Source organism: Anticarsia gemmatalis, chromosome 10 (genome assembly GCF_050436995.1).
Source record: "Anticarsia gemmatalis isolate Benzon Research Colony breed Stoneville strain chromosome 10, ilAntGemm2 primary, whole genome shotgun sequence".
Lineage (NCBI taxonomy): Eukaryota > Metazoa > Arthropoda > Insecta > Lepidoptera > Erebidae > Anticarsia > Anticarsia gemmatalis.
The window spans coordinates 7,806,343-7,823,866 of record NC_134754.1 but is presented as its reverse complement, the minus strand read 5'-3'; the positions used below and the strand labels follow the sequence as shown (position 1 = coordinate 7,823,866).

The window sequence follows — 17,524 nt, the reverse complement described above, 5'->3', positions numbered from 1 at the left end:
CAAATTAATGTACAAAACATTGTCAATTTAATAAAAAAAGTTAAGTTTTAGTGAGTCATGGTTCACAAAAATATCGTTAGTTAACTTTGACGTTTCATATTGAAAAAAAAATGTACTACACTACCCTTGGCAAGTTATTTCAAAAAATGGCGCATTTAATCGAGATTTCAAAATGGTGCAATACTTGCCACTTTTCTTTCCATTTAAAATGTAATTTTTATTTGAACGAAGAGTATCCTCGCAGATGGATCGGACACAGTAGTTCAATTTTATGACCTCCTCGTTCCCCCGATCTAAATCCAGTAGATATTTTTTACTGGGAATGCATAAAAGAAAAAGTCTATTCGAAATCAATACAAACTCTATCAGAACTTCGCCAGAAAATTGACACAGCGTCTAAGGAAATAAATGCAAGGAATTTTGCTTGACTGGTGCAAAGGTCTTTTGTAAGGCGTTGCAGAGCCTGTATTCGTGCCAGAGGAAAACAATTCGGAATTACTTTAGTTTAAGGAGAATAATTAAATAAGAACCCATCGTTCTTATTTAATTCGTTCATTCTTTTTTTTATTACTATTACCTATTATGTTTATTTCATTAAATGTTGGTTATGGACTGACTCAATTACCTCTTTACTAAAAATAATTGCTTTCCTCTGGCACGAATACATGCTCTGCAACGGCGTACAAAAGATCTTTTTACCAGTCAAGCAAAATTCCTTGCAATTATTTCCTCTGACGCTGTGTCAATTTTCTGGCGAAGTTCTAAAAGATTTTGTATAGACTTTTTATTTTATGCATTCCCAGTAAAAATTATCTACTGGATTTAGATCGGGGGAACGAGGAGGCCATACAATTGTACCACTGCGTCCGATCCATTTTCGAGGATACTCGTCGTTCAAATAAAAATAACATTTTTAATGGAAAGAAAAGTGGCAAGTATTGCACCATTTTGAAATCTCGATTAAATGCGCCAACTTTTGAAATAACTTGCCAAGGGTAGTGTACTACATTTTTTTTTCAATATGAAGCGTCAAAGTTAACTAACGATATTTTTGTGAACCATGACTCACTAAAACTTAACTTTTTTTATTAAATTGACAATGTTTTGTACATTAATTTGTTTTACGATTAATAGCATATTTAATGAAGATCACGAAATTCTAAAAAACACAGCGAAATAGTGACATTGGTGATCACAGGACTTGAAAATGCGACCAAGGGTGTGGAATTTCAACTTTTTTGAAAAGTGTCTATTATTGCTGAACTAAGTGACATGGAATTTTTTTTTATTTTTCCTAGAACCGGTATGACTTGGCCTTTCATCCTGTCTCGATTTATCGTTGAGTTTTGGGACACCCTGTATATTTACATGTTATGATTGTTCGAATATTAATAATGTCTACATTTGTATGCAATAATATAAATAGTACTTTTTATTTAATCTCCGAATATAAGCCAAAAATATGTTTTTATACTATTAAAAGTGCTCAAAAACAAAAATGTATTTTGTTCGTCATATAAGTGCGTCGCGGCAATAAAACTTCTACACGGTAATTATAGGACTAAACTACATTAAAAAAACAAAAAATCAAGTTTGGCCGCGGATCGCCCAGGCTCCATACTATTTTGCCCATTCTCCTTTTACTCGTAATTACTACTATAAGGATGTTTACGCGTATGATCTAGCTCATTACGTTAAACTTCACTATGTGGACCCATTATAAAAATATTACGACACATTACAGTACTAAGTTTAGACTATATCATACAATTGTTATAATGACATTTAAAATATAGTTTAATTGCTTTCCGCATCATCAAAAAACGTATACCTACCAGTATTCGCAGCTGTCGCGCTGTTTCATACATGTACGAAAAGAAAAATTATGATAGCAAAATGGAATTGCTTCATTTTATCCATAGTTCTTACACAATTTACTGTGTCAGTATTTTCTAAATACAAAGTGACGTTAAGAGGCATAGAACCGTGCAGCGAAGCAGATCCACCTTATGAAAAAGAAAGTGTTATGACGCTCAACGTCGTCGCCTACAACAAAAGTGGTATTTCCTATTTCAAAGGAAATTTAACCATAAAAGAAAATTTGCGAGGATATTACTGGAAAATAAAGACGGGCGTTGAATCCGGCAATGATGTGATATACTCGAATACTTATAAGAAATTGACGTGCAAAAGTGTGATTCCCAAGTTGATGCTGGCGGCCGCTCGAGTGAGGTACAATGAAAAATCTTGTGAAATTATTAAAGGGAACTATTCTTTTAATAAGATGGACTTGAACAAGTTGCAACCTGGAGCATATTATTATCCTATCAAAGAACTTGGAGAGAGCGTGGTGTATTTCGGTGTATACGGCGCCAGAGGCACGAGTATCTGCACTCTCTCTCATTACGTTCTCAAGGCTAATTAATTCAAGAATACTAATGTTGTTTCTACGGTATAATTGCTATTTGCTGCTCAGCTGTTGCAGACATCTTTCATTTTGTATCTAAACTGGTTTTTAAATTTACTTTACAATGTAAAAAATAAATTCATTTGAAAGTGTTATTTTATTTCCATTACACTGCTAATCTTGATTTTGATGTAGCTGATTCTACGATTTGGGTGTAAAGCGCTACAGTTAAATATAAAAGTGATACCTATGTATTTATTCAAAAGTTTTTGTTGAGAAGCTGTATTGAGAGGTAGATAACAACTACTAAGCTATTACTTTTATTAAAATATTTTTTGGCAGAATAAATAGCTCTACTCTAATGAGACCAGTTGCATAAAATACAATTTCGTGAATTAACTTTGTAGATTATCATATTTTTGTAACCCAGAAGGAATGAGAAAAAATAATACTACTAATAACATTTTAATATTTTATTACAAAAAAATACACTAGGTAAATATTATTCTAATAGCAACTGCAATGCATTGTAACAATTATGTACATCTCAACATTCCCTTTGCGGGTAGTCAAATATTTAATATTGTATTAATTTCAGGTACAAGGAGTTTATAAAGGTATTTCCTTAGTTAGATTCTTGTGGAGCTGCCTCTGGTTTTGCTGGCTCTTGGACTATAATTACTTGTTTGTTGGCCCTCCTTCTTGCGTGAGGTCCTAGTCTGACTCTAGTAGGCTCGTTGGAGGCTTCACCGGTTATCTGTAGAGTAAAGTAAAAGACAATAATTAAATAAATTATTGTCCCCTTTATATCGCAGTACATGCGACTACACTACAGAGAATCTAGTTAGAGGGTCGATCTGTAAAAATATTAAAAACTTACTTTCCAGAAGGCTAACAACTCAACAAAAGTAGGTTGTTTTTTGGTCCTTTTTCATTGTGCAATTATGATCAAGTATTTTAAACAAAATTGAACTTAATTATCACGAGAATCTTATAATTACTTTAATTCAATAGAATTTATAATTTATTACAGTACTAAAGAAGTGTACTATTCGTCGCTTCAACTTTTATAACTAAACTCATTAAGAAGGTACATAATTATAACATTTTTCAAAACTCACCTGAACCTGTCTCCTTCCAGCGTTGTTCTCTAAGAATGTGTTTACCGCTGACAGAGTGTTAATGGGTATCTATAAAACAATTGTTATACTGTAAAAAATATTCTCTCAAATAAAAACCGCACACATACAAAGCCATACTCACCACAAACCAAAACCTTCAAAACAAAAAGAACACAAAAAAAAACAAAATTGTTTAAACATACCAAACCTTTTCACTAAATATTAATTTGCTTCCGTGGTAATTTTCTTCAACTCAACAAAAAACCTTTTGCAACACCAAAGGTGAAATAAAGCTTATCAATTAAAAAGAGGTTATTGCCAATTTAAAATTTGTTTACAACCGCCCCAAATAAGAAAAAAAGCAAGAATTACACAATAGCTACGTTAGGTATATAAAGAATATACTAAAGTACTATTAATTATTCGTCAAACCATGCAAGCCCAAATCACCGTAGTTGATTAAAACATCGCTGTCAATTTAACGCTAATTTATGAACATTGAAATAATGTCAGTTTAAATCAGGGTGTTGTTATTAAGAAGTTTGTATTAGAAGTTAGTATTACACGAAATGTAAGAATGTTGATGTATTTGTAAAAGCATGCATTATTATAGAAAACAAAACTGTGTACAAATAACAGATTTGATATGAAACAATGGACCTTCGAAATCTTCCTACTTTTTGTAGCGCAATCCCCTAAAATATTGGTAGAGAATCGAGCGACAGTAGCTCGATTCTCTTCCACTATCAATTACCGACAACCGATTACCTATCAAGAAACTTTACACTAGAATCTGTTTAGCGCCTCTACCGGGCACTGTAAGATCTATTTAGACAGGACATTTTAAATGTCGAACTCTCTATACTCGATAGTACCGACAGTACAGAATTGCGCTACTGTTGTTTTTATACAAGCAAGTAGGTAGTTTTCGAAGGCAGTAATGATGTATGAAGATGAACTTACAGAGAAGATATCGTCAATGAATTTGGTAGCACTCGGTGTCTGTACCGATACGTGTGCTTCCGATGATGATGCTACAGTCTTTGATGCAGGCACATGCTTCGGTGACACTAGGTCAGATTCTGTAGAAAATTTAGTACTAAATGAGTAATGTAATTAGACACAATAAGAAATACTAAAATGTTAATTTACAAAAGAAATAGCTACGAAAATCAAATTAAAATAAGAGTAGGTATGGTTAACAAAGGATATGTAGTCCCAAAAAGAAATTTATAGTTAATTTAAAGATACTAGATATATATCTCCAGAAACAAATCTTTTTGTAACTAATAAATGTCCCCATGTATCTTTTTAATCGCCACGCATTGGCAATATTTTACTAAACCAACAAAAAAACCTTTTTCTCATGTAACAGGGATACAAAGGGTTATAAACGAGTATCCAACGAATAAAACTATTCGAAAAATTACTGAAAATGTAACATTTGCATACAGTATTACAAATAATCAAAAGGAGAAGGAAATTAGGAAAAAATATTACATTAATAAGGTAGGATAGCGGGTCGACTCGTTTCATAAAATAGAAGTTTTATTGTACTGAAATTAAAATAAACAAACCCTGTAATTTTACGAGTGAATACAGCTGTTATTCTGTATAAATTTATTTATTCTTTTAATAAGTCCACCGAAGACGTTTCTTCCTAAAAGGGGTGCTCGTAAAAAATAAAAACGTAATAAAAGCTAGGTGATAAAAATATCATCAAGATTAGGAGGGCAAAGGAGAGGGCAAGATTATAGTGCGCCATTCCCTGTAGGTCGCTCACGAGGCTTATCACAGTTGTAAAAGCGATATAAAATATTTTTATTTAAATTATACCCTGGTACCTACTACAAACTGATCTTACTCTTAAGAAAGTCTCGCTTTAAATGTTCAATCTTTATTTAAAGACCGGAAAAAATATTATGACAAATTTTACTGTGATATATTATATTGACGAAGGAGCCAATTTTGGGTAACGAATCTAGTTTAAGCTAATCTCTTCATTTCTTTTACTGTTATTATACACAGCTAAATAATCATTTGTTTATTTTCGTAGAATATATTTTAGTTCGTCTCATTAACATTACTAAATACAGATATCTTATCACAACTAAACGAATGTACTCGATATAAAATTAAATAACTAGAGTATACACAATAATACACATTAGTAATGATGGTGAGCATAACCACCTGCTTGAACCGAAGCTGACTTCTGAACAGAAACACTCGTACTTCCAGCTGTGTTTGTCAAAAAGCTATTGACTGCTTTTAATGTGGCAATCGGAATCTGAAAAAAAACGCGTCATTATTTAGACAACATAATACATCTGTTGAAAGCCATCAAGTTCAATCAACTTTCAGTAAACAATACATATTTAAGTAAGGAGTGCTGACCTTTTTGTGCAATATAAAAACAAATAGCGTATTGCGAGTACTTCTTCTAATGGTGAAGGAAAAACCACGTGATTCAACCTTGCGTGCGTGAGAGTTCCTTAACACAGTTCTTGAAAAAATGCAAAGTCTCCAACCAGTACTTGGCGTGGTGGACTTAAGGCTTAACCTCCATCTCATTACGGAAGAAGACGTTTGCCCAGCAGTGGGACAGTGATGGAAATTCATTTACTTATTTATAAAGATTTTAGGAAGTAAAGTACCTACATTGAAAATATCCTGGAAGAAGGTTGGGCTTTTCTGTACGGTCACTCTCTTTGTGTAAGTCACTTCCCCGGATCCGCCGTGGTTAGCATTCACATTAGCACCAGCTCCAGCAGAAGCATGAGCTTCTCCTGCGACACCGACATCAGCTCGTCTCTCAATCGGTTGGACGGTTTTTACTACTTCTGGTGCAACAGCGGCCTCGCCACCGGCTCCAATGTAACCACCGATGTATGCCGTCTTATGGAAATGGTGGCGGTGGGGCTTGTGTGCACGGATGATGGTCTTTTCAACCACTTGAGGTGGTGGTGGCGCGACGTATACCTTTAAATAATATGGACGAGTTAGAATTCAGAAGTAAAATAGTAGTACTAAATGTGTTTTTAATCTTTTTATGTTGGTCACATGTTTTTTATTCGTTACTCATAGTTTGATAAATTTTCGTAACGCTATTTGATATTTAGACATAAAAAAGTAACAACATGAGTTAATTCACGGGTGCAGTTTCGGTTGGTTCCATAAGTGCTGTAAGGTATAAAATTATAGACAATTAACATTAAGTGCTGCAATATTTCGGCGGTCTGGAGGCCTCTGTGTGCACGAACATACTTCAAAATCTTAGAGATAATACCTGTTTGTAATAATTATACTCCTGTGGCATCAACCACTTGGGTTCAGTAAACCTTATCTGGGGAATAATAAACCAAGAACTCATGTGTTGAAAATTATTTGGCTTATAGTAGGTACTTCTATGATCCCGGGTACATCTTCGTTTACTCACTTCTTTGACAATGACAGCGGGTTGGGCTTCAGCTTTTACGTCCACATTAGCTTGAACGTCAGCTTTTGCAACTGGTACTATTTCATTAGCGGCTTCGAAGTTTGCTTCAGAATAAACTTTCTTGTGCACTGGTTTTACTTCTGCGGCTGGACCAGCAGAAATTTGCTTGACTACTGACGCTCCTCCCTGTTATCATAAAACTTGTATTAATTTCACTGCAAACTATTAGTTTATCACATGCATACATGCCATAGGCAATGATACGCAAGTACGTTTGCTGCAATAATGGTATGAAAAACTGGTTCATGCTACTAAGAGCAAAGTATGTGGATGAAAATAGCCTAATGCCTATTCAAAGCACCATGCGAGATGTTCGCAGCACAACATGAATGGTGAAAGATGAAGTTCCAAAAACAAGACTTGAAAATGGCGTATGGATGTGCATTGTGAATGCATGCACGTAGAAAACGTTGGTATTTTTACCTTATTCCTGTAAGAAACCTCACGTTAGACCTTGACGAGTTTTTCTGCTGATATGTTTCGACTGAGTAGAGTAGATACAGAAAGTACTAGGTGCACATTTGATTCGAATATTCTTACTATAATTATTGAGTAAGTAGTTATTTATAATGATAATGAGTGTTTTTTTTTGTAGCGGAAAAAGTAATTTTGAAAATGTGTTCGAAGTTTATTTATTTATGTTGTCTATTTACTTCTTTCAAATATGCACCTAGTATAACATGATAATGATGTAAAAGATTTCCTTCTCGTCGCTTCACTGAATGATAAGACAGTTATTGTTAGATATTTATTAAGAAAATATGAATATATTATACTTAATACTTAATTAATATATAAAATGAATATAAAAGAGTATTGAATGTAGATTAATTCCTCCACCGATTAATCGAAGTCTCCGAAGAAAAATTTACGTCTCTCTTCTTTCCTTCTAGCTTTTTCTGCTTTGTGACCTACCAAGCCTGAGGCAGTAGCGAACCCAGCTCCCGACGATCTGTCCGCTGCTACTTCACCTCCTAAGCCGGCAGCTGCTCTCACGTTACCTCCAGCAGTCGCACCAGCGTATAATCCGCCTGTTAAAGAACAAAAAGTATTGCTTCAAAGACAGAAATAAAAATATAGTGAAGAACTTTAAATTAAAGATTTGTGAGTGGGCTTGTTTTGACAATTTTTAATAGCAATTGCGAGCCGTTCATTATTAATTTTTCATATCGTTGTCGGATCAGACACATTGGATCAAATGCTGTATGCAACGTAATCGTCTTTAAAGAGTGCGTGATTTATGTAAAACTAAGCAAAAGTTTACGGGGAATTACTAAAATCCTTTTCATTAAATAACTCATAACCAAGACTGCATAATGGAAACAAATTGCAACAATATAATTTTCTATCAACACAAAACGGAATATTAATATTAAAAACAGCGTCATTAGCTATTACAATATTCATTAAACTGGTTTCTTGAAAACAATCATTATTATAATTATTCTCGTCCATAAGTAACCTAACATTACTGCAAGCGTTAATCTGTCGATTTTTTCCTAGAACATTGAACAAACGTTATACGACTAATAGCGCACTGACTGCAAAGGTCGGGCTAGAGGTGACGACCCATTCATTGTACCTGCGACTTCATTAACTCTCGAAAGATAAAGTATTACTAAGATAATACCAGCAATTCTTCTACTAAAATTCTTTCTTTAAATACTCACATCAGCATAAAATTAAACGCATCTAAACCTTTATGTTTTCAGTGAGGATAATAAACAAGTTAGCTTACACTAAAATATGTTTTCATAATTTAATCATTGTCATTTTATAACAAGAATGTAGACCCGTCTTTGATATAATCTTAAGCCATTTTAATCGTGTGTTTCAAAACTTCTCTATAGTAAAGCAGATTATCTTCGCATATCGGCGAGGATTCACGTGAGATAGAATAAGCTTAGATATTATTATATTAAAATTCTTAGTCTATATCGTCTGCCTTCATTTTGATCCAAGTTTTAGATTTTACTAGTCTATATAATATATGCAAATGTTTCATATGCAAAGCCATCGTCATCATCGTATTTTTTGTCAACCCACTGCACCGTCAATTATCGAGAGTTTGACATATTTTGATAAATATACTGAATGTGCGAATATGTAACTACGGCACCCGCTAGGGGCGATGATCAAATTTTCATACAAAATTAGTCGAAAACTACCCAGTCCCTTTTCTTGGCACTTTTGTCTTAGAATGCAAAACTGCAAACATTTTAATCTTTTTTTACCTTAAGCCATCCAAAGCACAATATAATATTTAAGAAAACAACAACAATTTGCATACCTTGTGATTCACCACGAGCATCAACTGATCCCCCTAGTCCAGCCTTTGCCGCCTGGCCGAATGGTGTGCCTGCTTCAGCAAACAGGCCTCCTCCAGCACCACCATTATTACCTGAAAACGTTAAAACAATTAAGTTTTTTAACATATTACTTCTAGAATCTTTGAAATACGGGAATTAACGTATAATTGCATAGCAAAAACTACATACTAATGATTTCAATCTCGCTACAAACGATATTTTATTAACACCTCAATTGACGTAAATAGCGTCGATTGTTACATGCAATCATATACGTGGGCCACTACTTATATTTTGAGCCTAACTATGAAAAACGGTAAATATGTGAGTGGAAACTACTTTATCGTGTTCTCGGGTATTCTTATGCATGATCTAGGTAAATTTTTATCTGATCGAAATATTTTTTTAATATTTTTTTTTCTTTCCCGAAGACCCCTTCAAAACAGGGTGTTTAAAAGCATAAACTGTTTCTTGTGCCGATGTAAAATCAAGGTTAATGCTATTTATTCTTGACGTTTTGGAACTAAATAAAGTCATTTGATGTCAAACTGTAGTGTATGGCGAGAAACTAATTCATTCGATTATTTTCGTGCACATAACAGCCGGTTGTTTAACAAGATGCGTTAGGGCGGGCATTGTCATTATGGCACTCGACCTGTAGGATTTTGTAGATTTTCCATATTTTAAACCAGTCTTTCGGTAAACTTTTGATTGTAAATCGATAAGAATTAACCATTCTACATTTTTCTAAAAACATTTTGGGCCGTTACAAAGTTTTTATAAAAAATCAAGGGACTATTTGTTTCAAAGTGCTTCGAGCGCGAAAAACTTTTTCTGGATTTGGTTCATGTTAAAGCACCCATGAAGTCGATTGACGTTTACTTTTCGGCTCATGCACATTGACCCTAGATCTGTGGTCTGTCACGATTTGATAAATGTATTTTGAAGCAAAACGATAGAATTTTCAAGCATTTGTTCGCACTAATCGGCGCGAGTACCTTTGCGAATTCTTGTAGAAAAAAAATTGGCTCATCTAGAAAAAAACTTCTAAGCGGAAATGTTCTCTCCAAATATTTTATATCTAAGAGTGGAAATAATGTATAGAATTGTATCGATCTATTGATGTGTCAGGAAACGAAACTGCATAATTAATTTTCGCACAGCATCGATTTTTCCGGACACAACTGGTGACCTTGGACGCCCTTCAGGAATTTCATTGGTGAGGGAAAAATAATCATGATAGAACTCTACATATTAGCGTTTTAAATTTTCAAAAGATTGGACTTTATCACCAAGATAATAAATAATTCGATATAGACACGACTGTTTCTATAAGTCACGTTGAAAGTCGTAAAAAATATTTGCACGAAAATGTTAACATCCTAATACCATTTTCCCGCACACTTACAATTTTCGATCGACGATATTGAAAATATTTTCAGCGCAGATTCCAAAACTTTCTTAGGAATGTAGTAGTCAAAAAGGTCAAACTTTACGATGAAAACACCAAATGGGGTCTAAAACAATCAGATTCGTCAAGGCTCAAAATATAAGTAGTGACCTAAGTATAATGACTGATTGTTTTCCATTATCAGATTGAAGAGTGATGATAAAATAATAACTTGTTGTTTGGTTTCAAATATATATTAAAATATACTAGTTACTATAAGGGTCTCAAATATTATTTTCTTTGTAAAACGTTCAAGGTGTTTATAAAACTCAATTCAAGTATCCTTAAATAAAATAACTCAATGTATGAATAAAATAACTCAACACAAACATAATGATTTAAAAGAGCGAGGTTCAAGATTTCCTTTTCATAGCTAAGAGCCTCATTAAACACCGTTATTATAAAAAAACATACAGCAAAATCTCATTCTATGTTTAGAAATGTTATTAAAAAAATGTGATATTTCGGTCATTATAGCATCGTCCATCCGGAACGAAAAATAATGGTAAATATTTTTTCCGGGTGCGCCATAGAAACCAAAAAAGGATACAAAGTATTCATTTAAACTTTACTAATAAGACAATTACTACCACTAGACTAGACTTTAAAAAATTACGAGAATAGGGTTGTTTCGACTAGTTTCAATAATAGTATTAAAGAAGTATTAAAGACATGTATTAAAGGCAATGAATAAATAATACAACAGTTTATCTAACGGAAACTTCCTTTCTGGATATTATTTTCGTAAACAAACAACTGCTCGCCTACATACTTAATACGTCAATAAACGACACATAATACAGATACATATTTCCAGACTGAGACATTTATAAAGTGAACCTTACCCAATAATCCTCCGAGACCAACGGCCGCATGGTATCCACCGAAGTTGACTCCCAATTTGCCTTCTTTGAAAGTAATAAACTGTGGAGCCTGTAAAAAAGTAATAAAAATATTACAAACTCTTCTTATTATATCAATATTGTTGGAGTATTTTTATTATACCATTTTGCAATGTTATAGCCGAGAGGAGCGCCTATCAAAGCGGTGATAGACGGGTCAGCACTGACTGACACTGGCAGATATTGTTGAATAAATTTACTATCACAAGTAGTGTTATCGTATTTATTGTTCTGAGTAATATTTTAAACTAGCTGACTCGCGGAACTTTGACTGCACCACATAAGAGAGAATGGGTCAAAATTTTCCCTGTTTGTGTAACATTTTTTATTGGTATTCTGCTCCTATGGGTCGTAGCGTGATGCAGATACAGCCTATAGCCTTTCTCAATAAACTGACTATCTAACACTGAAAGAATTTTTCAAATCACACCCGTAGTTCCTGGGATTAGCGCGTTCAATCAATCAAACAAACAAACTCTTCAGCTTTATAATATTAGTATAGATAGTATAGATGACATCAACGTGTTTTTATTGTCGAGTAATAATTCAGTGTCGGATAAAAAGCCTTTCAAACAGATTACTATACAACTACTACTTAAATTACATCTACATTACATTCTCGTTTCCCCAATGGCCTAGACAGGGACATTTGTAAGTGCTATTACTTAAAATATTTGTAATACAGCCGTAATACACTCACGAATTCTTTCATAAAGAGATCGTCGCCGTATCGTTAGTACCTTGTTAGTCAACTAACCGTCAATCTAAAGTAGGGACGCCGCAAGAGCGAAGTCGTAGTTCGGACATTTGGACCTCAAGGCAAAATGACTGCGACTGTTAGACGTCATGGTGATATATGGACGTCGTGGTAATGCAATGCTATGAATGTATTTGAGTTCCAAATTTTATTCCGCTAACATATCAATGCTACGTCAATTCAAGCTTTATATGTTTTTATAATGTATGTACAATAATTGCAAGCATATTACTTGCTTAAAAGGATCCTATAAATACAATGAATTATAATTATCCAAACCGAACGCGGTAAACGTTTGTATTTAAAACAAAATTCGACTCGGGAGAGTAACTAATTGAAAATTTTATGGAGGTGAATCCATAAATTGTGCTTTAAACGATCCTGTGCGCTAATTTATAGGTTTTATTACAAAAATATGAGCACATTTTGCATTAAAGGTTTATTTGTTCACAATGCTGTAATACGGGTATGACCAGGGGGCAAATTACTGTGAAAGTTGTTCGTAGCGGATAAATGTAACTCTCTCTCGGGTTGACCAATGGGTTCTTTAATGTCAATATTATTATGCAATATTTGTTTATTTATTCTGTTTATGTTTTTCGCTTGTCTTGAACCTGTATCCCCGACAAATTAAGATAAGAATAGTTAAGCCTCAAGGAATGCTATTATACATTACTTCGACTATTGAGTGGTGCGTCAATAATGTAAAGTCTAGTATGGATTTTCCTTCCATGAAAATATTCGATAAAAATACTTTCCGTTCACACATCAATGTAAGAATAAAGAAATAAATATTCTCAAACAGCCAACACTCCGAAACATTCATTTACGTTTCTGACAGATCGGTTACAAATTGTCATCATTCAATTTTTTATATCTCTCCAATCGTTACGTTCCTTCAATTTATGTCCGTCATCAAATATGACTTATTGAAGAAATATTTACTTTTACGTTTTATCTGTTTAAAATTGATTGCTTTTGCGGTTTCATATAACAGATATAATATTCAAATCAAATATTTGGTATTTCTCGATAACCGAGTTTACGGTATAAACGGTTACCGGTTATGGTTAGCGTTTTTAACGTGGTATAAGTTTGATTCCTACATAATACTCGAATTTGGCTTAGTCAACTGGTAACTCTAGTTAGTTAACCTGTAAAGTATTATTTTTAACTTTAACATTATATTTTCATTACGACCGCGCATGATGACTAAGTCAAAACTTATAATTCTAGAAAGAACTAGGAAGCAATATGAAATTAATCGCTCAGTATGCATTAAAACGATAGGAAATACCCATAGCCGCATAGATTTGTGAGTCACGGTACAAACACGTGTTGGACGCGTTATAATTTGCGGTATTACGTTCTGCATTGGCATGTAGACTATACGCACATCGCATGCCTTATAGAATTCAAACCTTCATTCAAAATTTTATTACGGAAACCGTGCGAGACTGACACACAATAACACAGACAATAAAAGAATCTAGAGTTTCCGACCAAAATAATCTTGAAAAATATAGCTTCTTTGGCATATGTTACACTAAACTAAGAAGTCACGAAAATATTGTTGTAGAAAATCGCCACTTCGAATAAAAAGGTCGCTTTGACATATGCTAGAAGAAGAATTGACACGCATAACGTTACGCACGTTATAACGTGTATCGACAAAGTTAGATTCTAAAGATTAACTCGAAAGAATATGTAAATCATGCCAATATGCGTGTAACTTAATTCATACAAATGTATAACCCTGATTGACATAATGTACCAAATTTCTACTGTACAAGCTACTCTATCTAGAACTTTTGCGTGCTTATACGTACTTTTATGACCCCAGAACTTAAGCAAATACATCCTTTATGCGGGTGGCCTAACGTTAATTTAATACGCCATAAAACTTTTGTTGGACGACTACAAATGGGTATATTATAAAATAGTACGTTTGATACGTTCACTAGTAAACAATGGCTTTTAAGAGCCGTAAGAAGTAGTTATGCAATCTTGAAGGTGGGAATAATTAATGAGTGTCTTGGCTCTGTATAGGTTGTTCGAATGAGGAAGGAATAAAACAAACGGGCAGTCTTAGATAAGTCTATAGTAAACAAGTATTTTGAATAATATCTACATTTACGTCTTGTGTTTTTATTTATAGTTGTTTGCTGTGAATTTGCCTACGTTGAAAGATTTTTAGAAAAGTAGCGCAGTTGCGGAATATAGTTTTTGTAACAACTACAATAACTTATCTGGAAACTAAATTTATTCATCTTTAATTCATTCTTGGTGTATATTTATTTTGTTACTGTTATATTCTTGTATATTTTAAAATAAAATCATTATTTTCACAAAATTAACAATCATGATAATTTTTTTCGAGATATCATCAATCGTCGGCAATACACGACCAAAATTATCAATAAGGCTGTATTAGATAAATCATAAATAACAATTATAATGAGCGTAACAATTTCCGATTGCTATAAAAACAAAGAAATCTCATGAGACAACAAGGGGTCGGCATAATATATGAACATGCATAATTCATAATACCAAAGCAAATAATTATAACGAATGCACATATGAAGTCAAATTGTCGATGTGTTTATAGCAAATCAATCGATATTTTCGGTGGTTTTTATTTGTACGAGTTTTCGCAGTCGGCAAAAAAGAGTACCTATCGAGAATTTGAAATTTATCACAATCAGTTCCTTTGGCATCCGCTACAAGCGCTGAGTTTCCATGAAAAAAAATTTGATAGCCTGTTGTTAACCATTAGCGAAATTCACTGTAATCGGTAATATCGCAATAACGAGAATTTGACATTTAAAATGTACTACAAAAATAATTCTCGCAGCCCCCTCTAGAGGCGCTGATCTGATTTTCCGGGTGCCGTACCACAATTCTCTACCACTATCGACTAACAACGACCGGCTAGCTATCGAAAAAAAATTTGAAAATAAATTGTATGAAAACCAAATTTTTTGCAGTGTATATTAAATGGTCAAACTTAAATATTCGAAAGTACCGACTGTAGAGAATCGCGCTACAGTTACTGTTCGTATTATTGCCATCTTTGTAATTGTTTGTAAATATCCTCTAATAAAAACGAATCGGGCATATCCTATTAAGTTTGTGAATTCAATAACAATCTGCCCACACGCTATAGTTTACGGATGATTTGTTGATGTGGAAATGGTACACAATCATTTATTGACTGATAGAGTTTCTTTACACAATGTTTACTATATTTCGGTTGTTTGTTATTCATAGTTACATATTGAAAAAAAAGTGTTTATTCATTAAGTCATTAAATGTGAAAAGATGTATTATGCTTAAACAACTCTGTCAAAAGGTTTGGGTTAGATTCCTGGGTTGGGCGAAGAGCTATTACATTTTTCATTTTCTTTTGAAATACTTAAGTTCTTCAGGGTTTTTAATGGTGGTTAATATAAGGCTATAGCCTTAATAATATCCTCGCCCTCTAATGGATGGAGAGGCGTTTAACAGACGCGATGAATACTGAATAATTTATGTACTATTTAATAAAAAAAACTACACAATAATAATATGTAATTAAAATTAGATACAAAAACAGTTTGAAATAAATTTTTCATCGTCACTTTTTTCGCGTACCACAAAATGCAAAAAGGAAGACTTAACATTGGTTTTTACTCACTCCTTTACTGTTAAAGCATAAAATAAAATTGGAACTTGCGTGCGACAGTCACTTTCGACTTTGTTTACAGCCATTGCTCCCGCGTCACCGTCAGTGCGAAGTGAATAGCAACGCTTTGAATGCCCGCTATTGCCTGTGTGCATTGTGCTACGTCAATTGCGGTGGACATGAAACGAATTGACTTGTTACTGTTGTAAATCACTCTTTGGTAGCACAAACAGTACAGGATGTAGGTTTGCGATATTTTGTAGAAGGATTTCGAATGAAAAATTACGTAGAGAGGCTATAGATTTGTTAAAATAAGAGCTTGTTTTAACATTTAATGTAATAATGGAATCTTCTTATAAGTTTCAAATTGTGCCTAACATTGCTTATCTACTATCCATTTTCTATACAGAAAAAACTTCAATCATCTATGTGAAAAATAAGTAAGATATACATATACCACGTATTTAGGTTCGCAACTGTTTTATTTTCTTACAAGATTTCGTTATATCCGTTCGTATATTATTAACGTTTGATTGGTATAAATCAAAATTTATACCAATCAAACGTTACCATACCAAACAAATTTATCAAGACACGTCTCGCGTCGCACCAAGTCAAACTTAAACAATATTATAGACAACTACAGGATCCCGGTCTAATTAATCAACGGTTGCATGTCACTTGCCACAAATTTGTTCCGGCATGTTGGTCAGCCACAAGCGCCCACCCCGTAGGTGACACAAGGTGACAAGGATCACTCAAGGGAACTATACGCAGTATACTTTGTTGCCAAACCAAACTGCATCGGTTTTGGTCAACCCTCTTTTGGGACTGACCCATGTTTAGTGGATTTGTGGTTGACTGTTTAATGAATTATGCAATATACGTTTGCTATTTGGATGAAAGAATATTGTGTCTAAAAGAGCTAAACATTTAAATGAATATAAAAAAGACATCAAAATGTTAGACACAGATTTTTTTTTACTACACGTTTGACCCTAGTCGACAATGTTTTCGAATGTATAACTTTAGAAAGTCTATATTTAAAGTGAACAAATCGATCGATTAATGTATTGTGATAGTGAAATATAAAACTACAGTATGTCTTTTTCATTAGCACAGTCATCGAAGACAAGGCAGCTTTCGTTGTCGATAAGTTCATAAAGACACTCAAACACAAGTTTCTTACGAAGTATATTTCAAGCTTCATTCAACAAGACTGCATCGAAGACGTCAAACCACAACAGTTGGTTGCTTTGTTAATTCCTGTTCGTCTGTCCTTAAGCCCAGTGTGATTGCGCCGGAAGTGGGCTCCCCACAATAGCTCAGCGGGCTTTAAATTTATGACGTTTTGATCCCCAATTAATACACTGTTGAAGGAAGTTCGAAAGCAATATTACGTAACAGGTTGT

At 33.7% G+C, this 17,524-nt stretch overlaps 1 protein-coding gene across 2 annotated transcripts in view; it reads right to left on the bottom strand.

Moving 5' to 3' along the window:
* Positions 1 to 2,865: 2,865 nt before the first annotated feature.
* LOC142975890 (uncharacterized) overlaps positions 2,866 to 17,524 on the bottom strand; it is a 38,540-nt gene continuing 23,881 nt past the window's right edge. Inside the window, exons 1-10 of one of the 2 annotated variants that reach the window (XM_076119019.1) lie at positions 11,792 to 11,908; positions 11,632 to 11,719; positions 9,318 to 9,428; positions 7,943 to 8,058; positions 6,968 to 7,153; positions 6,190 to 6,510; positions 5,722 to 5,818; positions 4,492 to 4,610; positions 3,529 to 3,597; positions 2,866 to 3,164 (exon numbers count right to left, since the gene is read on the bottom strand). In XM_076119019.1, the coding sequence (XP_075975134.1) occupies positions 3,033 to 3,164; positions 3,529 to 3,597; positions 4,492 to 4,610; positions 5,722 to 5,818; positions 6,190 to 6,510; positions 6,968 to 7,153; positions 7,943 to 8,058; positions 9,318 to 9,428; positions 11,632 to 11,719; positions 11,792 to 11,794 (1,242 nt within the window). In that variant the 5' untranslated portion in view covers positions 11,795 to 11,908 and the 3' untranslated portion in view covers positions 2,866 to 3,032. Of the gene's footprint in view, positions 3,165 to 3,528; positions 3,598 to 4,491; positions 4,611 to 5,721; positions 5,819 to 6,189; positions 6,511 to 6,967; positions 7,154 to 7,942; positions 8,059 to 9,317; positions 9,429 to 11,631; positions 11,720 to 11,791; positions 11,909 to 17,524 lie in introns of those variants that run through there. The other variant, XM_076119018.1, reaches the window with a different exon arrangement.